Source organism: Camarhynchus parvulus, chromosome 3, assembly GCF_901933205.1.
Source record: "Camarhynchus parvulus chromosome 3, STF_HiC, whole genome shotgun sequence".
Taxonomy (NCBI): Eukaryota; Metazoa; Chordata; class Aves; order Passeriformes; family Thraupidae; genus Camarhynchus; species Camarhynchus parvulus.
Genome location: NC_044573.1, coordinates 54023543 through 54049630, shown reverse-complemented (window position 1 = coordinate 54049630; position 26088 = coordinate 54023543). Strand labels below are relative to the sequence as shown.

The window sequence follows — 26088 nt, the reverse complement described above, 5'->3', positions numbered from 1 at the left end:
AAAAAATCTTAAGGGTGTTATTTCAGTCAGCAAATAGAATTCCAAATAAATCCTAGGAACAGAACGTGTGACATCTTTTCAGTCATTCTTAGGATAAAAATGTCATTTTAAAACATTTAAAGCATATAGAAATCCTAAGTGCTTTCTTTCTTCCAAAATGTTATGCCTAACATGACTTTAGCATGCTGTTATTTAACTCACACGTTTCATTCAAGATTCCTTCAGATTTTGATGTGAAGCTGTAAAATAGCCCTAGAAACTCAGATACAAAGAACCTTGACCTATTTTCTACTTAATCAGGATGTTTAAAAGAATAAGCTGTCATCTCTTTTGGGTTTTATGGAGGTTAGACTAACATAAATCTGTGCTTTTGCTATTCCAAGTTGTAGAAAAATAATTTCATTAATAACAACAGTGTGAAAATTCCTGTGACAAAAAAGAAAGTAGACATTTTTTTCACAGGAAAAGCTTTGCACTCAGAAAAGAAAAGAAATTATTTATGAAACACAATGCATGAAAGAGGCTAATGTCCTTTTGAGCTTGCCTCTATATGTTATCTAAATGTTGCGGCTTTGGGAGATTTAGTAAGTCATTTAAAGTGAGTGCAATGTTGCAGCAAGGTTTTAAAACATAGTGCTAGAAAATGAAATATCTTGTTATTGTGGAAGAGCTCCAATCTGCAAATCAGGGTAGTCCTCATGGCTTCATCAGTGTTTCAGCACTGCCCCCAGAAGACGCTACGGATGTCAGAGGAGCAGTTCAGCATTTTAGTCTTTTTTTTCTCTCTGCCAAGTACACCAATGAGGCATCCTATAGAACTGTGAATAATTTGGGTAAGATATTGGGCCATAGGTCCCCAAGCCTCTCAGCTCAATCAGCTGACATCAATGACTTTTTCTCATCCACATAAGCAGCTATTACAACTCAAAGGTAAAATATTTTGCTTTTAAAAGACTGTAATTAGACAGTTTTCAGCAAAGCTGTTGGAGTGAGGACCAATTCAAATGCAGCGAATGAGAAAAAAAAAAGTACAAAGATAAATAGTGACAGTAGATCACAACCTGCATCTCTTTAATTTTATATTTATATTTCTTTTCAGTTGTATCCCCATGACAACCACCATTAAGACATTCCACAAAAATCTGTTTCAGCTCTATTTAGAAAACTAGTCAAGCTACCCTAAAGACCCACCAGACAGAGGCATTTAGTCCTTTGTCCTGTTCCAGCCAACACTATCCAACACAGTCGAAACAAGCACAGAGAGCCAGGAGCCTGAGATTACATGTGACAATCCTCCCCCACCACCCCTCTTCATATGCAGGAGTACTAATTCCCTCTGGGGTTTCAGTATGAGAATTGAAACAGCTAAAGGGTCAGGCAGGATCACAAACTGTACTATTTAAACACTTGTCTTCAAGGCAGCTGCCTACAGAGAGCAGTACTAAAAACAAAAAAATAAAAATAAAAAATAAACTAACACTAATGAAGAGCAGTTGTCCAAGAAGTCTGGTGTTCTTGAATGCACCCAGAAATTTTGACTGCCCAGATATATTTTCTGACATGTCCTGTGTTTTCATTGCAAAACCAGCCCTTCCGTGCTTCCTCCCAGTCCAAGCAGCTTCCCCTCCCCACACTGGGAGTGCTTCCGTGCTGCAAAGAGAAGTTTACTTGTCTCACATTTTATAGAAAGAAGAAGGTTGTGTGGGAAGAGGTTCCAGGGGAGCCTACCCAAGCTGCTGAGACCACTGAGCCCTGACCTCAGCTCGCTCATTGAAAATTTATTCAGATTTGCTTGTGTTCTCTGGCTTTCTTTCAGTGAAGAAGAAGCTTGACTCTTACGGTGTCTGATCTGCTATTGGTCACCCATTTATTTTTTTTACTCTTTTGAGCTGTGGCATTCACAAAATATTTTACATTAAATTGAAGGAAATATCAGCTGAAAATTGTAATAACAAGTGTCCTATGTAATGTATCCAAATCTGCCTCTCATGAGAGACCCAGAACCAGAGTGGCTTGAAGAAAAATTAAGCCAGAGTGACAGATATATGCAGAGCTTCAGAGGCACATGAAGACAAACTTGACCAAGAAGATGATATGCAGATGAGGTTATCTCCCCAAATCCAGGATAATGCACTTTCCCATACAAATTCCACCCACTCTCAATTTTCTCCATCTCCATTAGAAAAAAGGTCCAGTACCCTGTTGCTATGCTACAGTTGCCAGTGTCTGGTTTTCACACAGCCACAAACAAACCAAGCTCATTTCTCACCAGAGCCAAGCTGGTCAAGCAGAGCTACAGGCAACCAGCGTGCCCCAGTCCCTTTGACATCAGCCCCACTCTTTCATCACCACCTTTGGCATCAGCCCCTGTAAAAGGGCCCATCACAGGAAGCCTCAGGCACGTGAGAAGCAGGACTCCTGTTTCAACAGAACTTGAGACTGTCATGTTGTACAGCCCCTGGGGACCAAAGATTAACTTCACTGAAGACAGTGGAAGTGCAGGCAGTCCTAATGCCAGAGACTTGTCAAGCAAGCAAGCGAATGTGTCACTGCTATTTCTCTTTCAACAATCTAGAAGTGAGAATACCTGGGTTTAATTGATCCCACATACATGCCTCTGGTCTCAAGAATTTAAGAGAGCAGGCCTTAGCAAAGATCACTTCTCCTCCTTTCCAAACCCCATGGTTACTGGCATTCTGCAAACACTGATTGAATCTAGCCTAAAGAGGCTGCACTTTAAGCTGCCCAAAGAAACCTTGAGTTTTTAACATAAAATAGTGTGTGAGAGTTGGCAGAAGTTGCAAGCAAAGAGGTTCTACAGGCTAGCATGCTTAAAGCACAGCTGTGATAGGTGAGAACTCAGGGCTGACACAAGAAAACAGTATTTTGAAGCCACATTAGCTCTTCAGAGGAAATGAAATAAACTGGAATGAGGCTGACTCTTATTTTCAGCCTTATTCTTTTGGGGGCAGTCAGTGACAGTCAGGAAGTAGGCATGGACTAAAAGGGTAAGTGCTGTCCAAGAGCATAGGAACCAGCATGATCATGGTTTTTCTGGATCTCAGGAGTGGAATTTAAGCAGGCCAGAACAACTGAAGGAAGTGAAGGAATTTGCACTTCTCCTCCACCACTCTTCTCTTCCCAGAGGGAAATTTTTCCTAGTCTTGCCTTTTTTATTTCCTCTCATCTTGATTACTCCTTAGGATTATTCCTTTCAGATATTTTCTGTGTCTAAAAAGTCATGTCAGCCAGCCAGCTCACCATTCTTAAAACTGCTTGGCCAGAAGTACAACTGCAAACAGATCTATAAAAGCCAATAAGATCTTGCAGGGTATTAATGCTGCTTATTGGTATTACTGCCTTGCCATGTCTTTCAAGCAGAGATACTGTGAGCATAAGGAAAAAAGTGCCTTTTCAAAACTTTTATTCCCCAATATTTCTATTTATTTTCTTTGTATTATGCATGTATTTGACATAGTCTTGAAAGGAATCTAAATCAGACTGCTACAACAACATAAAAAACAACAGCCCAAGACTAGCTGAGTTTCTTTCCTTTACCCCAAGAAGAAATAGTTAATATCATCTTGAAGTACCAGTCAAAGTTTTTATTTGGATTTTTAAAAAGCAAACAAAAAAAATCTCTCTCTCATACACACATACAAGCAAAAAAACACCCCACAAAAAAACACTAACACTATACTCACAACTGAAGGGAGGATGTGAAATAGTCTACATGAGTAAAGCTTTGTTTAGGGTATGAAGATTTTTTTAAGGGCTTAAACTATTGAATTTTTTTCCCTGAAACAATTAGGAAAAATTTTGATGGGGATTACTGCGCTGGAAATAAATAAGTGTAAATCATCCAGATTGCCTTTGATATTTTTTAAAATGCTCTAATAATTAATAAGGGTTCCTTCAATCTTTCATTCTTTGCTGTGCCTGTGACATGCTGATTTTCAGAGCAGCTGCTTTGCATTTAAGGAACCTCATGGCCATCCACAATTCAACACTGAAGCTGCTGAGTTTCAAACTATGTTTTTGCTGGCATACCCTAATTCTCTTCACACCCTAATTCTTAGATCTGTCACTCTATCATTTGAATGTGATAAGAGCTTTTTAAAGGTAGCAGTGCCAGACAGCAAAGTGAAGGGAATAACTGTATCTGAATCTTCCTAGAATGGGCAAGACACCCTCTCTGCCCAATCAAACAAGCCCAGAGTAAAGCCAGCTGCCCTCTACTATTTGAAAAAAAGGGGGAAAAAAAAAAGGAGGCCAAAAAAATTTAGATAGGAAAAAAATAGAAGAAAGAAGAAAAAAGAAAAAGAAACTAAGAAGAAGAAGAAGACAAACAGAATAATCTCAGTGTGGAAGGTGATGGAGAGAGAAATAGGAGAGACATTTCTGAAAATTAAACTAATAGGAAGCGAAGAAGTATTCCTGTTTTGAGTTTTGACAAATGTTTTCAAATAGTCTATACCCAGGAAAACATTTCTCAAATTCAAATGCCACCAGAGCCCTTTAAGAACAGTTCTTTCTTTGGCGAAACAGACAGCAAGTTAAAATTTCACAAGTATCTGCTGAACTAGAAACCACACAGTTTTCTGCATACTTCAAATTCATATAGACACTTCTCAGATCACAAGAAGTGTCAGGGCTGAGAAATAAACCCAGTTATTTGTACTCCTCCAGGGTGTACCTAAATTGTGACCCCAGGTTCCCCTCTGTCAGTGCCATCAGATGCTGTTTGTCTGGCACCCGGAGCTGCCTGTACACTGTACTCACCAGCTGACTGCTGTACCAATAGAGCGATGACTCCTTTAGCACACACCAGAACTTCTTCCATTTGTTGCCAATGAAAGCTCCTTTTTCCTTCTTTTTGTAGAGCCATCCTTGGCAATCGGCTTGCCCCAGCTCTTTGCACGATATCCTCCGTCGGCTCATTATAAAGAACCCTGTGCCGTTAAAATACAGTGTTGTGCTTGTTTAAAACTGCATTACCAGGAAAGATGTTGCTGCCAATTAAGGATATCATCCTTACTTAGGAACCTCAGCAAGTCATCCAAGCATGTCTTAAAATATACTTAGATGTAATTCAGTTTTATAATGGCTGTGACAGTAACATACATTCATTTGAAAGGCTTGCTGATGTTCAGAAATTAAACAGTAAGCTATAGATAATGCAGATACTAATTAATGCTAAGATAACCATACACGAGTTTTTGTAAATTAAAAATACAGCCTTTGATCCTTTTAAGAGAAGCATGCATATATTTTCCCTCACACAGCTGCACTGAAAATGATACATCTATTTAAGTCAGCTAGAGAAAACTATTATGCCAAATACATGAACACCACTAGTGTGTATGTCTGTGCAGGCAGCTGATTCTACCTCACTGATTTCCAGCTTTGATTCAATTAACATACCACAAGGATTTAGTCCAAAGGAACAGCCCGTTGTCATTTTTCTCAGAATCGATGTAAGAATCAGTGGAGTTAAAAAGCAGCTTTTCACCAGATGAGTAGCAGTACAAAATCCTCACCCTCCCAAGAATAAGACATAATAAGAAAATAACAAAAGAGGAATCCAGGAGAGAAAAGAAAAAACAATCTCTCATTACCTTGACTTTTCTTTTTTGCCTTCTGACGCAAAGGAACCTGTAAGAAATGCAGGAAGGAAAGAAAAGAGGAAATTTCAGATTGTGTTGCAACATTTGTGTAGAAAGGGGAGGGGGAAGCTAGAGAAGGACGTGGTGGTGATGCTGGTGGTATATGCAGGATGGAAACACATAACCCACTCGCTGCTGAAGGGACATTAGCAGCTGAAGCAAAAAACGTGTTAATTAAAATTGATGTATATCTAGTTGAGCAAGAGCAAACACAACCCTATTACACGTGTCTATCTACTCCTGCTTCCTGTTTCACATCCACAGACAGCTTCTACTTTGCTGTGTTTGCCCAAATTGTATTCTGTGGTTTGTAGTTAAAAAATAGAAGTTAAAACTCCAGCATTTTAATGCTTCATTAGGCTCCATAAGGAGGATTTACAAACATGGGGAAATTAAAATACATGCCAGATGACTGATAGTCATTTAGCTCATTCTAAGAAATCCTGAAAAAGAGAAAAAATTATCTTCACCTTTGCCTTTTTTTATTTAATGCAGAACATATACTTTTTTCCCTATTAAATAGTTTCATAATATTTCTTAAGAAAAAAAATAACATGAAATATATGGAAATTTTAGTCATTGCAAAAATAACACAATTGAATTTACTTATGCATTTGCAGTCTACATATTTTAATCCTGCATAAACGCATAGAAAATGAAACTAAAAGAGAAGACCACAGAACAAAAAAGGTGGTAATTGAAAATGGAAGCTATGGCTTTTAGAGTAAATTTTCCCCGGACAGACTGGCTGGTTGTGTGATTGCGGACAAAGTACTTGACTTCTCTTTGCCTCAACCTTTTCCCTCTCTAGTGTGGGAACTAAAGCATTCACTTTTTTCTATTTTTAGGAAGGGTTTGAAGCCCCCAGATGACAAATGCAGCATAAAGTGAGGTATGATTTAATATGCTGGCCACAATGTTGCTATGCAAAGCCGCTAGCTACCTGATCCGCTGCAGAGCTACGCTATGAACATCCCTAATGTAGCCCCTCCGCCTCACCAGACAGCTTCTCAGCAAAACAAAACCCCATTTCATATCCCTCTTGAAAAATTTGATGGCTCTTCTCACAGGCACGTTAAAGGTGAGTAAAGCTAGACCACCTGCAAGTTGATAGAAGAGCCCACTGTCACCAGTATTTACAAGAGCTACAACTTTCTGAAGCGGGGATCTCTGCAGCGTGTAGCACAGAGCACAGAGCCGTGTCTCGCACTCCTGTGCTTACCCAGTGCCTGTTTGACATGACCTGAACAACACTCTTGTGGGAGGCTTTAGCAGGCATGATAATCCCAGACTCCTGCCTAATCACTGAGTATTCTTTTTTCTTTTTTCCCTTATTGTTTTTTTTTTATTCTATCACTGCCTCTCTCTCTCAGACTATTCTCCATGACAACACACAAAGAAAAGCAATAAGAAAACACATCACTTCTACTAGAGACTCTGCTCTTTCCCCATCCTTTTCATGTCTTCATTCCAAAGAAACTTACGCCCTATTTAGGACACGTGGAAATAATGTATGGCCTCAGGGAATCAATGGGTCACACAAACTAATTGCTTTCCTTCAGGGCTATCCAAATGATATTAAGGAAAACAAGTATGAATCAGGTCTGCTGGCCCAAAAACTATGTAGTAAAGCAACATCATATCTTTGCCATGGCACTATATTGGGGTCGTTTAATCTCTAACAAATATAAAATCATTAAAAAAAAGAGCAATACTGAGACAGGATGTGGCTCTCTCTACACAACTGAGGAGGAAGTAATCTTTCCACCAACCTTGTTGATGATCTAAAAAAAAAACTAGCTTGGTCTCTTGCTCATGTGTCAGGAAAGAGTTAGTACCCATGTTATGTAAGACATCTGTTGGGCCCACTTTATATCAGACTGAGGCAAAAACTGATCACCTAGTAAGAGCTTGGGCTAGCTAAAATAATTTACAAATTTATGTGTATTATTCTGCTGCAATGATGGTATCCTGCTGCAAGTTGTTAGGGGTGATGAACCAACCCCCTTTTCTTCATATATTGTGGGAGGAGTTGGGTAATTAATGGTGGAAGGGAGAGCAGTTTCTCTACAGCCAGAACTGTATTTAGTTTGCCTGGATAAAATCAGTGGTAAATCTCTAACAAAATAACTGATGAATGATTTTTTTTAAATTAAGATACATTTCTCATTATCTTTCCAAGTATCCCTGAAAATTGAGGCAAATTTTCAACAAATTAGCACTAAGCCTGGAATTCTGCAATTTCTGATTGCGTTTCAGTGCTGTTCAGAAACTCAGCTTCATCCTATTAAAAAATATGTGTTCTGCTCCACAAAAGAGAAAGCTCTTATCCCCAAATGCAGCAATAAAATGCAGCATGATTCACAAAATTGCCTTCTCAAATTTTGTTGATCTATAAACAAATAAAAACAACCTCTTTCTCCAAAGCATAGTGTTTGGAGTCAAATAGGTACTTTATGAAATAAACAAACAGTTTTCAGTAAAACTGCTTTCATCTCAAACCAACAGAAAACTTATATTCAAATGAATCTACCACAAAATTCATAAAATGTCTCACCAGCACAGTTTGGATTCAATTTTCCATGGGAATACACATTAGCAAGTCTCCAGTGGCAAAACTTTTTTCAAGAAGTGAATTAAAGTTTCCTTCACTGAAAACTCTTTTATAAAAAAGTCAATAATCTTTTATATCAGTGGACCTGAGTGAACATTGATTAAAAGATACTTTTAAGTTTCACTCTTCTAGAGATTCTTACCAGCACAGAGTAAAGAGAAAACTGTGGAAGGCAGAGTTGTTGCCAATAAAACAAGGGGTATAAGGGGAGTTTCAGATGTGAATATTCTGTAACTAGCAAACATAGCCACTGAATAATCTGAAACTAAACCAAAAGTCATGATTTTGCTTTTAACAATGCTGGATATTTTTCTATAATTTTAAATTTCCTAATGGGAAGTGATTTATTTCATTATCACAGGTCCAACTGAAAAGCTAAGAACATCAGATGTATTTCTATTTCTTCTTGCCAAGGGAAATCTGAGAGCAGTAGTTCTCAGAAAGCTCTGGGATAACTGCAAAACATACACTTTTGTGCAAGACTGGTAATAGAGAGTAGGTTTTAATTATTTTGGAAGTCTCTGGTTTGGTAAGGACTGAACAGGATGGGCTAGTGATTCTGCAGAACTACACAGACTTCAAACTTGCTATCTATTACTCCTGCACTTGGCAAACACACCATGGGTGAGTTGCAAAGGAACCTGTACAACTGTGCATAGTTCATTTCCACTTCTGTGCCAGGCAGGCTCCAGTGATGAGCAAAAACATGTGAGAGAAGTGACAACTTCAGCAGAGGCTTCTGTCAGTCCAGGTGTCCTTTTTTTTTTCCACAGAATCACAGTATGATTAAGACTGAAGGAACTTCAGGAGGTCATCTAAGTCCACTCTCCACCTGCAACTGGTTTTCCAGGACTGTTTCTAGATGGCTTTTGCATTTCACTGAGCATGGAGACACCCCAGTCTCTCTGGGCAGCCAGTGACAGTGCCCAGTCATCCTCACAGTAAAAAAGGTTTCCTGATGTTCAGAGGGAACCTCCTGTGTTTTGGTTCATGTGCATCACTTCTTGTGTGCACCACCTTCAGTGGTGTCACTGGGCACCGCTGAAAAGAATCATAGAATCATTAAGGTTGGAAAAGACCTTTACAATCATCGAGTCCAACCATCAACTTAGCACCACCACCATGCTGGCCATTAAACCATATCCTCGTCTTTGGATCCTCCCTTCAGGTATTTATGCACACGGGTAAGAGCCCCCCCTGAGCCTGTTTTCCAAACTAAATAGACTCAGTTCGCTTAGTCTTTCCTCATATCTTTGATGCTACAGTCCCTTAAGTATTCTTCTGGCCCTTCATTGGGCCTCTTATATTGAGAAGTCATTCCTGTGGTGGCTTCAGCAGCACTGAACAAATTATGACCTCCCTTGACCTGCTGGCAGTACTTTGTCTGAGGTAGCCAAAGACACCATCTACCTTCTTTGCAGCATGGGCACATTGTTGGTTCATAATGTCCATCAAGATTCCCAAGCTATTCCCTGCAAAGCTACTTTCCAGCTCTATGGCCCCCTGCAGGTATTGGTTTCCCCTAGCAGTATATTTTGTGCTCAAATGGAATAACAACAGGGGATAGAAGTCAGAGGGCTGCACAGGCTTTGGCAGTCTCTGGACAACACCCTGGATCCTGGTCTCTCCCAGGCAGCAAACATCTCCGGATGGCTGGTCAGGCCTACAGGTGGGTCCTTTGTCCCTTGCAGCAGGGAGTCCCACACTGCAGGGTCTCACCTTTTCTTCCTGGCAGACCTGCATGGTTTACAGCCAAGTGAAACACGTCCTTTGCTATGGGACACATCTGGCTCCTCTTCAATTATGAAGGCAGTCAACCTGTTTTTAGATGAGGCAAGAGCTTCCTCTTGATACAAGAAATCATCAACTTCCATCCTTCCAATTCTCCAGAGGTTTTTCTTACTTTGAGAGAGGGCATAGACACTGCCTGCTTCTCCATTGCTGGTGGGGACTGGTGGTCTTCATGCTGTTGTGTCTCAGAGAAGACCCTATCTCTCTCCCTTCCACTTTCTCTGTTGCTGCACAGTTTGCATGCTTCCTCTGGAACCTCCTCCACTTCCCAGCACAGCTCCTGTAGTGCAATACAACACTCCAAGGTGGCCTGCAGGGCCTCAGGGAGAGGTTCCTGACACCCACTGAACTCTGGGACTTGGAGAGCTGCAGCCACTCTGTGTGGAAGCCTCTGCCCTAGCAGGGACAGCTGTTCCTACACCTTCTGGGGAAACTGCCTGTTACCACCACATCTGAGACTGCTACAGCCCCACAGTTTGAATGGAGGCCCCCTTATTCCACTCCTTCTTCATACCCAGCTGCACAACCTGATGGCTCTGTTGGCTGCTCTCCGGGCAGATCCCTCTCAAGCACCAGTTAAAGGACTCTTGACCCTTCCTAGTCAGAGGGAGCTGCATCAAAGGCTCCAGGAGTCCTGGGTCAGAGGCAGGCTGCAAACTCCACAGGAATAAAGATGGGATGAAATAGGTATATGAGGCTGTTTCGGGGGAAAGAAAAAAAAGGTCTACATGGAAAAGCAGGGGCATTGGGCTAATACTAAAAAACAGATTTCATGTCTCATGAAGTTTGACTCACAATGCATGAGTCTGAGAAGGCACCAAAGGCAGCTATGATCAACAGATATATTCTACAGAGCTGTATTTTCTTTAAGCTTCCCAAGGGTTAGACTGTGTGGCTAAGAAAATCCTTTGCTGAGCTCATGTATCTTAGGTTATAGTTATCTCACCCATTGAGGGGTAGGATTTGGAAGTGAGGGCACCCCTAGCATCAGGCTCATGCAGCAGATTTCAGTTTATCCTTAGAGCAGAACTGGGGCAACCTCTCCTCTTGGGCTGGCCCATAAGAAAGATCCTGTTTGGATACTGATGCTGTTGGGCATCTTTTATGCTGTTCATGGTCTTTGTGACTACAAGGATGTAATCCCAACATATGACCTCTTCAGATAATCAATAACTCTGTCATAGCTTCAAGTATACTTACAAGAATATTGCCATCAGCTTCCATGAATGGTTTCAAAGCTCAATGGAAAAGCTGTTAAAAGAGAAAATTTTGTGTACTTAAGCTCTGTATTATATTTTCATATAACATGTCTTGTCAGTAGAGTAAAAAAAAATGCTTTCAAACATTTTGTCTTTCTAACTCTACCCTCTGACTTCTCCCAACCCCTAAAAAAAATTTCGAAAGACAATCCTATGTTATATATACTGATTTTGCTGATTTAGAAATCAACAAGCAGTAAGTAACATTAACTCAAAAGTATCCAAGCTTATTTTTATGAAATAAACAGAACAAAGCTCGTGGATTTGGCCAGAGGGTTGCTTTTTGCTTGGTTGTGATAGGTGTTGGAGTTGGGTGGGAATGGAGGTTTTTGAGGTTTTAGGAGAAAATGCAAGAAAGATAATAAATAAATAAAATTGGGAGTGCATTTTTTGGTTCATTTTGGTCTTTAGTCTAAAAGAAATCTATAGGATTTAGATTCCTGCTTTGGTTAAGTAATTCCCAGCATTTCCTGGGAATAAAAATTAAGTAAGCTTCTGGCTCTCCCGAATGGGATGAGACTCACTGGGTACTGGAGTACTCATAATGGGTTGAAATTTTCCTTTCTGGAGACAAAAATCTGTGCAGTCCAACAGCAGACACTGGATTCTATTTTCCAAGGACACCAGGTTAGCAGGTATCCATTTAGGTGGCAGATTTCACTCGGTTAACACAAGCACTTGTCAGCTTGGTAGAATGGGCAGATGATGAATTGGTGCAGTACAAGATGAATGAAAACATACCAATGTTTTGGTGCCAGCAAAGTTCCTATAAAACTCCCCCCTCTGCATGTGAAAGAATCATGGAGGAAAATGGGAGAGGATACAAAACTCTGCAGAAGCAAGCAAGAGGGGATTTCCAGAAATAGAGCCACACTTCAGAGAAATTTCTAACATTATTTCCTGTTACTAGAATCAGTTATTTAAGATATGTGCTACTCCTCATACATAATATTTGTCTTGGTTTGAAAATAAAACCTTAAAAAAGAAAATAAAAACCCACCTACTGGCTTCCAGCAATTTCAAACCAAAAATAGAAAGGCAAACAAATACATATTTTTCTGGCTGCCAGCCGTTTCTGTTCAAAAGTAGAAAGAAGCACTTTCTATAAGTAGCTCCAGTTGAAGTAATATCATGATGAGGAGAGATGTTATGGCCAATAATTTCAAGGATGTTTAGAAATCATAGCTAGTACAAACAAGCAGAGGAAACACCTTGAGTTATACAAGTAAATTAACATTGAGCCTCAAATACAGAGCAAGCAAGAAAGGGAATAACAGACCATATCACAGTAATTATTGTGACGTGGCCTTTTTCCTGACATTCCTTAATTTCATGTGTGCCTCGGCTTTGGGGAGGAACTGCAAAGCTTTGAATCACACAGTACCAGGAGCAAGGGGAGAAGCATTAGTTAACTGGCAAGGCAATGTTTCCTCCTGTGTGCTTTGTGCCAAAGGAATCGAAATGGATTTCAGCTAACCCTTCTCTGTGACTTTAACTCAGACATTTGTTTAGTTTCCAGAAACTGGACAAGCAGTTTTGAGCCAGCACCCAGTGTTCAAAAGCAGCATTGACTTCTGTCCCATTCTAGTTAAATATAATTTATTGCTGCCTGTAATGAAAGATACTTAAAAAAATCTCACGTCACTGCAGAAATAACTCTTAGATACTTAACCTGAGTTTGTTTCTCCTAAGAAAGCCCAACCTGAGTGAGATTAGTTACTCTGTGAAAAGGCATTAGGATTTTTTATATCCACTCAAGCGTACTCAAACTGTTTCAAAACATTGCAGAAGGGCATAACCTGCTTATCTCTGCACTAGAGCAAAAGAAGTGATTCTTTTCAATTTTGTGCAGGTTTACTGTGGAAAAACTATCCTTTCTAAACAGTCAGGTGAATCAGGAGAAGGAGCTGGATAAATATGGCCACCCAAATAGAGCCAATTCAGCTTACTGGATGCCCCAGCATGACTCTGCAGGGGCTGTCTCTGGGAATCACTGCTCCCTGCCCCCCAGTAAACCCCTCACACAGGCTGCAGCTGGGATCTCATGATGGGCAGTCCCCTCACTTCTCCCTCTGTGCGCTGGTAGTGGTCACACCATGGCAGCCCAAGGGTGTGCTCAGGGCTGGCAACTTGGCCAACAGAAAGACTTCTGGGGCCACAAAAGCTACACCTGAGCTCAGGAACTTTGCAAGTCAGTGAGAAGTTAGTAAGAGACAAGCCTTCAGTTGGTATCATCAGGAAGGTGTCCTGACTCCTAGCTGGAGTAGCTGCAGCAGGAGAAGACTCAGCCCATTTCACAGCGCTCACAGTGCTGTGCTACAGCCTGAAGACCTGTGTGTATCCTTGTCCTGACTGGAATGGAATTGGAAGAGGGATGTTACCCTGAAAGGTGTGTGTGGCATTCTAGCCCTCTTCCTAAAACTCTCCTCTTGCAACAAGATAAATTCTAGGAACAGAAGGAGAGGAAAACCCTCCAGCCTACAGATTAAGGTACCCACATGGAAGACTTGTAACAGGATTGCAGTCTGCTGTAATAGATGCTCAATTTGCTAAAATTGAAATGTGGAATAAATCAAAGAGAGAAAATTAAATACAGTAAATGCTCTCCCACTTCAGATGGCTTCAGAAACAGTGAAACACACTTGAGTCTCTCATTTTATGGAGGCTAAACTGCAATGGATGTACTCAATAAAAGCAAAAGGGGATGGATTTATATTATCAGTTTGTAAACCATAACTATATTTCTTTGGCTTTTCTAGGAGTTATCTGAACCACCTGATTTTATTTCAGTCTGAATTGAATACAATGTCAAATGTGGTTTCAGTTAAAAGATCTCCAAATCAAGTTCTTGAGGGCTTTTAAAATTTTGATTGAACAACTGAACATTAGGTATGTGTGTGCATAGTTTTATTAGTCTCACTTCATCTTTGCTTTTTCAAGAATAGTAATAGACAAGTAGGTATGTGAGCAATAAGCTGATGCAACAAACATGGAAATGTGGCAGGTGTCTTATCAGAAATATCTTGCAATAATAGGTAGTCTATTTGACTCATCATCTCTCCTAAAATATATAGAAATATCTATGAAAATCAAATTTAATTTGAAAGCGTGGGGAAAAAAAAAAAAAAAAAGAACACTGAGGTTCCAATGACTCTAATTGCAAAAATCAATCTTAATTCATTAGTAATATTCCTCTTGGGAAAATCAAAATCCACAAGGCCTTATGCTGTCTCTTGCCAATTACAAGCTACAGTGAGTATGTCAATCTGCAATGATCAGGGCATAAGCCTGCCAGACATGCCTTCCAGGCATCACTCAGATGACATTCAGAGTGGACATATGCCTTCCTGCTTCTGAGCAAAATATTTGATATATGCAACATGACTCAGACTATTTGTGTCACAGAAGCACCCAAAATGTGCATAGCTAAGCTCCTGTTCAGGTGGCATTGACACAGACTACTCCAAAAAAATTTCTGTTTTACCAAGCACCAAGCCAGGGCTATGGACAACCTGGAAAATAAGCTCTGAGCCTTCTGTTTACATTTCTCACACTGGTCACCAGCTTTAACCCCTGTGCTTGTTTTCTGCTCGTCTGGCTGCCTGTAACAATCTGTGCTTCAGTGGGCAATGAATTGACAGGTGATATGAAACTAGTGAGAGTGGCACGAAGTTTCCCCCTCAAAAATCAATGATTACTTAATCATATATTTCACCAGACATTAGGAATTGCATTGCCCCAATTTACAGCAGCGCTTGAAGCACTGTCCTGTGGCAAGGAGACTGCCTTACATAATAGTCCTAAATTATCACCTTACATCTAAACGGGGTTCTTGCAACAATGCAGGGGGAAAATTATCACAGTGATTGCAAACGCTTAAATGTCCTTAGGCTTACTGGAGATCAATTTAATCTGACAGAACCTTACCATTAACCACTAATTAGTCAGCTCTAGTCAGGTACTTAACTGGTTAATCAACTATCTAAGTTGACTGTCTAACTTGTACAAGGAGTCTCTTGGCCTGCAGATTTTCTCTCACATACAGGCTCACCAGGGAAGATGGATATTAAGGTGGTACTTTGCCTCGGGGCAACCACAAATAGACACTAAGGTATTTTTCAGAAAAATTCATGGACCCATTTCCATCCTGGATAAGGTTGCCCCACCCTACTTTGGTCCCCATGACCTCATGTTTGTAATTGCAGATGAAACTACAGATTCACCATTGGCATCAGAAAGAGCAAGTCTATGAAAATATAGTCAGAACACATAATTTTTAGAGTATACATTCGGCTTTGGCCACAATGGATGACTTTAAACTTTTGAATAAGTGTTACACTTTGAAAAGACCAAAGGGCTCTTTTCACAGGCTTAGCAGCAAGAAACTGCTTAATTGTATCTAATATATTTCTTTTTTATAATACCATTGGTTATAACATTGTTTTCAAATGCATTTGGAATTACTCCATTCCCTCATGTGAAAGCAATTCAAAAAGATGACTTCTGACTCTGTTTGGGAGAAGGCCAGGAAAAACTGGAACAAAGTTCACTGCTCCCGTGTTGGAGACAGAAAGGGTCTGGAGACATCGCCCTGCTTGGATCATGGCCAGGTGCTGTCAGCCGAGCTGGGAAGCCCCAGGGCAGCAGGTTATATGTGCTGACAGCTCTGAGCAAGCAGTTGCAGGAGTCAGTGCTCTCTGCCTTCAGGAGAAGAGGGCCGGGAAAGAGAGAGGAAGTTCAGCAAAAGCAAGACAAGCTCCAGCTGCCTCTATGGCCTCACAGACTAAAATGGGAAAACAAAATGGCATGCTTCATGAAGTGTGTCTGCCCCACATTCCTTGTAGTGTTCAACTCCTAGTGCTGCTATGCTTGAAGGCCAAGGAAGAGTTTGCAGAAATGAAATGCTTTAATTCCTACTGCCTTCTAGCTGGCTTTTTGTTTTTGCTGTGGCAGGCAATGAAAGCAGGTAAAGTTAAGCTCTCTGCAAAACTGGATGAAAACTTAATGCACTGAAAGGGTAAGGAAACACTCCAGGGATAAATAAGAACTTCCCTGATGTTCTGCACTCCTCCAAAGAGGCACAGATTTTTGCTAGTCCAGAAGATGAAACACAGAAGGGAGGAAGGGGAAAAAAGTAAAAAGCCTACAGACCCTCCTGAGACAACAATCTAAGGTGTTTCTCTCAAAGCAAGTTCCTTGTGAAAAGATACAGATGAGGAGAGAGGGACCATAATCCCCTCCTCTATTTTTTTCTGATCAGCTGTTCAGCAAAGACAGTTTTGAGGGAACACTGCAAGGTCCAGTACAACAAAGAGAGAACAAGGGCATGACTCACCCTAGCACAGAGGTTCAGAACTGCTGCTCTCCTTGCAAATTTGGATTATTGCAGTGACAAGAACCTGAGACATCCTCACCAGAAGGCAGTTCTGAATAACCTTTGCTGTCATGGCATTGCAGGAGGTTTATACATCCATTGGAAGGTAAAAATTGCAGGACCATCCTTTCAACTCCTGCATTTGAGAGCAAGAGGCCAGCAAAAATTGTTACTCTTTGCACTCTCTGAAGCTTAGAGGTAAGTCTTGTTTCTTCCGCCAAGAAAACATTTGTTGTATCAACAGCACTATACAAAAGGCCAGCATTCACACTTCCAGGGAAATCTCAAGAGAATAGATTTTAAAAATCAAAGCAAAACCATTATGTTGATGATGAGGAGGATGAAATACGTAAGAAATATCTGTTGCTTCTTCCATCAAAGAATTCCACTCCACATTCATAAAGTTCTCAGGAAACTGAAGTCTCTAGAGTTGTGGCTGGTTCTTCATTAAGAGATCAGGAGCAATGAAGAGTTTATCTTCCTCCCACACATCAGAGCACAGCAAATACATGTGCTGCGCTCAAATATCACCTCTGCAATAAGGCAATCCCAGTGGGGAGAGGCAGAGCAAGGATAAACTGCCCTGGCAAGTTTCACCAAAGGAGGGTGGAACTGCTTCTGCTCACAATGTCATCTGCTGAGCCATGCAGATTTGCAAGTGGCCTCCTTTTTCCTGTGGCTGAAAGGCACTTCCCTAGGAATAAGAGAATGGAAAACCTGGACTGCTGACATCACAACTTCTCCAGAGAAATTTAGCCAGAACCTATTTCTCCATTCAACATCCATTTAGTAACATACAGCATAGGATTTCTCCAAGGTCTAGGACAGGCAGGCCAATGATCTGGGCAGGCAACTGGGAGCCAAATACTGTTCTCAGTATGTCTGAGTTAGACCAGATATGGACTAGTGAGAAGCAGAAAAAATCATCTCTAGGATTAAAGCTCAAAGATATGATAAGAAGGTACTCTTAGAAACATTTTTCCCCAAAATCCAGTTTAATTATCAAGTAGCTTGCCTGCTTCTAGACTCTTTCAGCAGTAGATTTGTGTTTCTTTTAAACAGATTAATTCTCATTTTCAGTTGCTACCAGCCATATTTACTTTGACTTACATTTGCCATAAGGAAGAGAAAGAAACCTCTTCACCACGCAAAAAAGAGCACAGTAAGTAACATCTGCTAGAATACAGACCTTCACCAGTGTGAAAATGGGGTCTTGTCTAAGGTGGGTAGCATAACAAGCTGGTTGGCCCTGAGAGCAGCAATAAACTTTTAAAAACCCCTATTACTGATTGCAAATGATGGCTGCATGCAAATGATCACTGCAGTATTTTTTGTACTTTCCTTCAGTCTTCAGCGCCTGTAGGCATTCAGGATTTACTGATTCTTGTTTCTTAAACACCATAGCCTTTGCCAGAACATCTGCACAAAGAAATAAATAATTAGAGATAACTACTTGCTGCTCCTGCAAATGCAGATCTGGCTACATCAGACACTTGCTTGTTGAATCTTACAGAAATGAACACTTTTCTGTACTCCTTTCCTGTAGTGTTGCCCTCACTGTAGTGAAATCTGAAATTAAAACAATAAGCCTTTTTCTAAAGAAGAAACCCATATGTTAAAATCACTTACATAGAGCTAAAAACTGAACATCTTCTTTCACAGAAACAATTTAAAAGTTTTCCCAGAATGTCAGGATTTTATGTCATAATTTGTATTTCACCAAACTTTTGTGCTTATGTTCCAGCATCCTATTGTTGTTCTCACAACAGTCTACACCAAGTTAATCTGTGCGTCTTATTTTTCTTCTAAGGAGATACTTCCTGTCTTCTCTGTTTTTTTTTCTAAAACGTTCCCAGCTCTTTATGGTTTTTTATATTTAAAAGAGTATATTTCAATATAGAGCACCTCCATTTTTTCATAATTCTTATTATACACATATTTTGAAGCTTTATAGAGGAAAGGCAAATAGTCAAAATAAATTCTTGACTTCTCAGTCATAAAAAAATAATAATTAAGACAATATAAAATTAGTATTATCACTTATTTGTACATATCAGTAATTGCAGCCTCAATAGTTACTCTTATTTCTGTGATCCTCTTTAAATAAATTATTTTAACTTCTTACTTCAGTTTTTCCTCTCATTGGCAACAGAACACCCATGGTAGTAAAAGTAATGAATGAGAGGTACTGTCCTTAAATTTCAATTTTATAACTTATGTACAATAATTATTGTACATAAGTAATAATTCATCCAAATTCATAAGAAGGTTGGCACAAGAAACCTACTTCTCATAAATTGGACAGACTTTTGACCAACAGTCTGTGATTTATTGAGATTAATGAGGATGAAAAAAATGCAAGCTATTCCAAACCACTTCAGAGGACTCACTTTCAATATGTTTGTGTTGTTTTTTTATTAAATGTTTGCCACTCCAGAATTTAAGCTCCGGTTCTTAGCAGGAAAAGAAGATCTGGCCACAGGGATAGGATGAAAGAATGCTGAAAATGTTGAATTCAAGGTAGCCAAGGCTGAAACTCACAGAGTCAGGTCAGAAGGCTGAACAGCTGCTCAAACTGGATGTCAGTCAAGTTTTCAGCACATTTCATAATGTGTTGCTTGTGCAACAAATATGTTCCTACTTTGTCACGTCCTTAAAAGCAAAAGAAGAGGAAGCAGCAGCAGAGGAAAGCTGCGGACTCCAGCTGAGCACCCACTGTCCTGGCACATCCACAGGCAGCAGTGTAGAACCCAAATATTATATCATCTGACATAGTATAATGTCATATTATGACCCAAAATTAGGAGCAACATATCTCCACACGCTGAGCAGCTGTCTCTGAAGATGTACCAAGGTTTCCATCAGGAGAAAAACAGGCCAGAAGATAACCACCACCTAGAAGTCTATCTGATCAGAAATCACTGAAGTGGAGGAACTGGAAAAAGCCCTATGGACTCAGCAATTAATCAGTACAAGACCAAATCTTTTCTGTGGGTTAGAAACCCAAGACCACAGTTAAATTGCTCTGATTCACTGTGTTTCTAGGATTTTATCTTCACAATTCATCTTTGCATTTCATTTGTTCTTCATTTGGAAGTGTATGCCAGGTACAGACAGCACATCCAGAACACAGAAAACTGCTGGAGGGCCTCGCTTGCCCCTGCAATGGTGTGTGCTGCATGGCAATTTGGAATACAGATTCAATCTTCATCTTAGCATTGCTTCAAGTGTGCTGGTAGCACTTGGGCAAAACCCGCAAGACCCCAGGCAGAGACGCAATACAAAAACCACAGCTGGAAAAAAAAAATCAGTGAACTAAATTCCTAGTAAAAAAATAAATAAGTAGTGATAATTTCTGGTTCTCCATTTCAGCTCTCTTCCCTTCCCTCCTAAAATTCCCTATTTCGCCCATATCTGTAGAGATGTTAAACAACCAATTTGGGAAATGCTGCATCTTACTAAATACAAACATCTTCACACTGTTGCTTTCCGAAAAAACTTGATGATTTGATGTCATCTCCTTTCTCCTTGCACTTTGTAAGACCCACACAAATCATTTAAAGACTCTCTTAGAGGGAGCTGGAGAAAGCTCAGACAATAAGCAAATTACTGTGTATTAGCTGAGGCACATTAACTACGAAGCAGCCTTAAGGCAAACTGAATTGCCTAGCAGTGGTTTTTGCTTTAGATTAAGAGAAAATAAACACAATTAATATGACTCAGCTAGTACGGTATTTTGATGGTGCTTGTACCCAGAAGCTGCTCCCAGAAGAACCTGGTAGACTTGGATGCACAATGGAATAAGAGCATGAGAGCTCTCTTGAGACCTTGCAAGAAGGAACAAGGATAACAAAACAGCTACACAATGTAAAAAAACCAGAGAAATATGTCAAGCAACTCACAGCATCACCACACAAAATATTTTTGAAGAAACTTCTCTGAAGCATTAGCAATAGGGATTGCAGTATGCTTGCTTCCATGACAATGGACCGTGTGCACTGTAGGAACAGGGAAGAAAAGACAGCTCTCTTGGCAGGTTCAAGACAAGATACAGCAGGAGGATGTAGACAGGAATCAGACAGACTCCAAGATGACAGCAGGACAACAACAACCAAGATCATATTTTGGGTCTCAGTAAACCTGAGGACAGGCATTGTCAAAGGTTTGTGTTAGCACCAGAGCAAGGGCTTTGAAAAATAATGAGATTATATACATTCAAATGCTTGTAAAACTAGGAGAGGGATCCCAGGGATTCAAGGAGTTCAAAATTAGAGTTCAGACTCAGTATGTTTAATGCTGCTCAGAAGCATAGATAAATTAATTAGGAGATTCATCAATGAACCAGAATAGGAAAACTCCTTGCAATGAGTTTCTGAACTGAACTGAGGTGATGAAATTACTTTTGTCAAGGCCAGATAATAGGAGATTTCAGTAAAAGTGACATTAGATAATGACACTTGGATAAGAGTGTATTTCTGTGTACGGAGAGTGAAGGCATTTGAAAGCTTAAGTGAAATTTAAACAATAGCTTGGAAATGAGAACAAAGAACTGAAGTCCTTAGACTATGATAGCATTATCAGTGTGATATTATTGCCAGCAACGAGCAAGTATGACTTTGGAAAGGTAGAAGTTGATCATGCTGGCTGGATTCAACTAGAGGCTGAGCCATGACACACCAGAGAGACAGGCCAAACACTACATTTGTTAAAAAAAAAAAAGAAAAAAAATCCAAACAGACAAAAAACCAACTCTGTGTTTAGGATTAGATCTGTCCTTCACAGGAGGACATTTGTGAATAAAATCACTTGGGCAAAATATGCAGAGGAATGGATCAGAGTACAGTTGAGATTAGATCATAAACAGCATATTGAGGTATATCAGGACCTTCTGAAAGACATTTTGCACATGTTTTCAGAAAACAGATGGAGAACCATTAGCAGATAGAATCACAGGTGGAAGGTTTTAAGAGTTTTTCAGATAAAATTGAGGGTAATCGCTAGGATAACACGAAGGCAGAGTGGACAGGATTTTGTTCATTGATTGTAGCCAATAGAAGAAATAATAACATGCTAGCTGAGAAAGAGAGAAAGACTAGAGGAGGTTTTGGAGAAAAGCAAGGTAGAGAAGTCAAAGGAAGATGAGCTCTGCCCTGATGAGGAAGCCATATCTGCAGAGGAAGCAGTTAAAGTAGAAGGTCAGTCAAGGCCATGTCATTATGTGGATTTTTTTTTCTTCTCCCCTAGAAGCAACCCACAAGAGCTGCTTGGAGAGAAAGGACAGAAGAATACGGGGACAACTGAAAGCACAAGCACAGGAAAAGTATGACTCAGCTAAGCCAGAGGCAGGGGATAGAGCTGGAGGAGGACAGACACAGCCTATTCACAAGATTTATGCCAGAGATGCCCCATAGCAAAAGCAAAAGAAACAGACACTGGAGGACAGCCAGACTGTAACTTGATGATAGGAAAGAGAAGTGAGCAATTAAAGAGTAGAGGAGGCTGCAAAAGAGAAATATTTTTAGAAAGACATGTTGCTAAGGCATAAACGCAGTGCACACACTTTGATGAGCTGTGTCTGTAACTACATATACTGCTTTCCAGAGAAATTCTTAAGAGAAAAAAACATGGCTCTCCTTCAGGCAAGAAGGAACTGAGATGCAGAAAGGGGTAATAGGTATTGTTTCACATGCAACATTACCTCTGTGCCCATCTCCCTGTCTGGTGATGGTGCAACACTCGGTATGATTTTATCAGCATTAAGTGACACATCAGGAAGGACACCTTCTCCAGACACGAAACCAGTACCAGCTACACTGGTCTGTAAACAGCCCTCATGAGTTAACAGGGGGTTGAGTGACTCCTTGAAGAGAGTTCTGTGCACAAAATAGTGAAACTATTCAGCATGTCATGCAGTGACAGCCCTTTCCTTGGTTACTGCTCCTACCACAGGATCCAACAGGGACTGAGAATCTCCGAAGATCCCCCCATGACAACCTGGCGAGCAGCAGGCTGCAAATCCATGCCATTTAATTGAGTGCACAATACTGTTGTCTGTACAGTGCCCTGCAGCTGTGTCTTTATCCACAGCAGAGCTCGTCTCACCAACCCATAACCAAGTCAGTGCTTCTTTAGGGAGATTTTGGGGGAGTGTGTAAGGGATGGACTTGTGGGGCAAGGGGAAACATCTGAAATCAATAAGGACAAAACAGAGAATCTTTAAAAATGAGGAAGCCCTTCAGCCTGTATTGGCTTGATGCTTTCCTCCACCACCTTGCAGGGACTGCACAGGGCTGGTGGAGAGCCTGCCATGCTGAGCAGGCAGCGCCCAGCTGCTGCACCTACAAGGAAATACACTCACAGAGGTGAGAAGCAAATGTTGTGTTCTGGCAACTAGACAGCCCTGCAAGAAATCAGGTCTCCCAGCATGCATGGGGACAAGTAGCAAACAGCTAGAACCCAAAGTTCACATGAACATTAGCAGCCTGGCATGAATAGCTCTAGCCATTTATAAGGTGAAACAGAGCCTTCCACCACTCTGTGATGGAAAAGGAACAGCAGGGAGGCAGCATGTTGGGCAAAGTGAAGGTGATGCAGCATTTGAAAGCAGACAGCTTCAGCATGCCTGACCTGAGGCACACAGCCTCCACATGCCACAGGACCTACATCTGGTCACATTGTGTGCAGCTCTGCCACCACAGTCAACACCAAGAGAGGGGCACTGTGGGAATCTCCTCTCCACAGAGGTAGTTCTTGCACCTAGACGGTTTCACTATAGGGGAGGGTACAGAAAGGCCATTCCATAAGAAATCACAAAACAATTTATCTCTCCTTTTTGAATTGTCCCAAACCATTAAATATTGGCATAACTGGCAGATGGGAAAATCCTGCCAAACTGAACTGCAGTTCCTGCATGGGGATAATAAACCATCCAATACACCCAGTTAATACTACTGAGCCCTACACTTCAAAAAGAACTTGTTGAAAGAAAGTAGGTAAGTGAATAATTAAACTGGATGCTCATCTCCACTTTCTCCAGAGGTATATTGTGTTGAGGAAAATTCGTATCCAGAGATAAAGACAGGGGTTTGGATTTTCTGTTTCAGCACAAAGGACATAAGATTCTAATTCCAGCTGTCCTTTTGTATGGGTAAGCCCATTCACATAGTGCTTTAGCCATGTCTTTACTCATTCAATTTAACGTGTATGAGAGAAACATTAAAACTAATGGACTCTAAAATTCTTTTCACATTGAAAACAGAAATAATTCTTCTCAGTGCTGTCACCACAGCACAATAAAATCTACTCCGATATTGCACTCTAAATTATCTTCACACAACACTGTATTTGCATGCATTTCTCTTGGAACTCAAAATCAATAAGGAATTGCTTCAATTTCCATATTACACATTTGTCTTCACAAATATCAGATTTACATGAACAGCCATGAATAGATTGTCACCGTGTCCCTTGATGGATCTTAAAAAACTTAACTGAATTAAACTTGTCCAGAAGAGAGCAATTCATATGCATGTTGTCCCTTGTCCTCACTCAACAAATATTTTTTTCTAATTATTTCATTATTTTTTAGTGATCCATTTGCATTTTTAACCAAAGTAGAGAGGAGGATGGGAGAACATGAGATCTTTCACACAGGCCTTTAAAAACAGGCAGCTACTTGCTCCTGTGAACTTCCTTTATTGTACCAAGTGAACATTGTTTCTTACCAGCTAAAACTATACTGCCTTTAAAAAAGAAAAAGGAAATAGATGTGACAAGACAGAAATAACTAACATTTGTCACTTCAGAAAAAAAAAATTAGCCACAACCTTACCAGCAAGGAATTCTGACGAATAGCCACACTTGTCCTGTCAGCTCCATACACCTTGCAAAGCAGAGAGGAAACTCTTACAGAAATCAGTTGCAATGCTGAAATTGCCCAAGAGGAAACTCATGTCTCTTTTACAATCCATGACTACACAAACCACAAGTCAGACATCAAAGCAAGTGCTAAAAGCCTTGCCTGCCAGAAGTGTTAATGCTAGAACCCAGACGTGGAAATGGGATAGGAGATGCAAATAAAATATCAGAAATATTCCCAGATAGCTAATTTTAAATATTTTTGTTTGTTTCTCAAATGGAAATTGGTTTGAAAAATGTACTCCCATACATTCCTGAGCAGAGTCTTGTGGGAGACAGAAGAAATTATGCAACAGTCCCCATGACAAATGGCACCCTCAAAGCCTCAGCACAGCCTCTCTTGCTAACACATTCCTCAGAGCACCTCTCCAGTCCTGGGGGCCCCAGGCTTCACTCCTGAAGCCCAAGGTGTGGTAGAGCCTGAACCCAGCCACACCAAGGCCAGGGAGCCCTTGGGACAAAAGGAAAGGTGGGACATGAAGTGCTGTCGGTTTGGTTTTTCTGGGTCATCTGCAAGGTGTGTCCCAGGAAACCCCATCCAAGCAGGGATGACAGCAAGATCTGCAGACAAGCACATGGGTCCAATAGTCTCAGATCAACCATCTTTAGTTACCACATTTCCTTTCCAACTACCCAACAGAGTGGTAAGCTAAAATTAACAACCCTGTTAAAAATAGGAGACAGATGCCTCTGTAAGTTACATATTCACTAGGCTTGTGGGAAAAAGGAAATGAAAATTCAGGACCTTGTATTTTTGGGTACTTTTCTGGCTTATGTATTCAACAGTTTTACCCAAAGGTATGTGGACTTCAAGAATGAATAAACACCTAGCACAAATATCCAAGTAACTTTTCATTGCTCTATCTACACAGCTCTTATTTCACATATCACATTAGTATATAAAGACAGAGCATGCACTCTGTTAAATTTCATCCTTCTTCCAAGAGATAGGCATTGCTAAAAATAAAGCAGGCCATCAAATACTTTGAAATTATTTTTTCTTTTTTAACTTCCTGGAATATTACAGACCAGTTTCCTCAAAGCAGGATGGAGGGATACTGCTACTAAGGGATTCTCCTGAATTTTCTCAGATCTACTTCCCTGTCACAGCAAAATTTCAGTGTCCAGAGTCAAGTAAAGGCGATACACAGAGATCCCCATGCTTTACTATTCATGACACTGAAATTACAGTGCCACCTGTAGGACATCAAAAAAAAAAATTAATTTGGGTCTTGCTGGTGCCACGAACACCACTTATAATTATAGGGCTTTCTAGTAGTTTTGGCAGAAGTGTAGGAACATAAAAAACAGATGACTCACATCAGTCTACAGGGAGTTACTTGAAATCTTTGTTCACATAGAGCAACATGCATCAGCACATCCAGGAGAAGATATTTTGCTACAAAGATGAATCTTTTGTGGAAGGAGGACATGCCAGCACAATGCATTCATAGTCCATCCATTTCA

General features: G+C 40.4%; 1 protein-coding gene across 2 annotated transcripts in view; it reads right to left on the bottom strand.

Moving 5' to 3' along the window:
- The window catches only part of IPCEF1 (interaction protein for cytohesin exchange factors 1), a 76472-nt gene that overhangs the window by 28021 nt on the left and 22363 nt on the right, over positions 1 to 26088 (bottom strand). Inside the window, exons 2-4 of one of the 2 annotated variants that reach the window (XM_030945800.1) lie at positions 11272 to 11322; positions 5619 to 5655; positions 4783 to 4952 (exon numbers count right to left, since the gene is read on the bottom strand). In XM_030945800.1, coding sequence (XP_030801660.1) covers positions 4783 to 4952; positions 5619 to 5655; positions 11272 to 11295 — 231 coding nt within the window. In that variant the 5' untranslated portion in view covers positions 11296 to 11322. Of the gene's footprint in view, positions 1 to 4782; positions 4953 to 5424; positions 5569 to 5618; positions 5656 to 11271; positions 11323 to 26088 lie in introns of those variants that run through there. The other variant, XM_030945802.1, reaches the window with a different exon arrangement.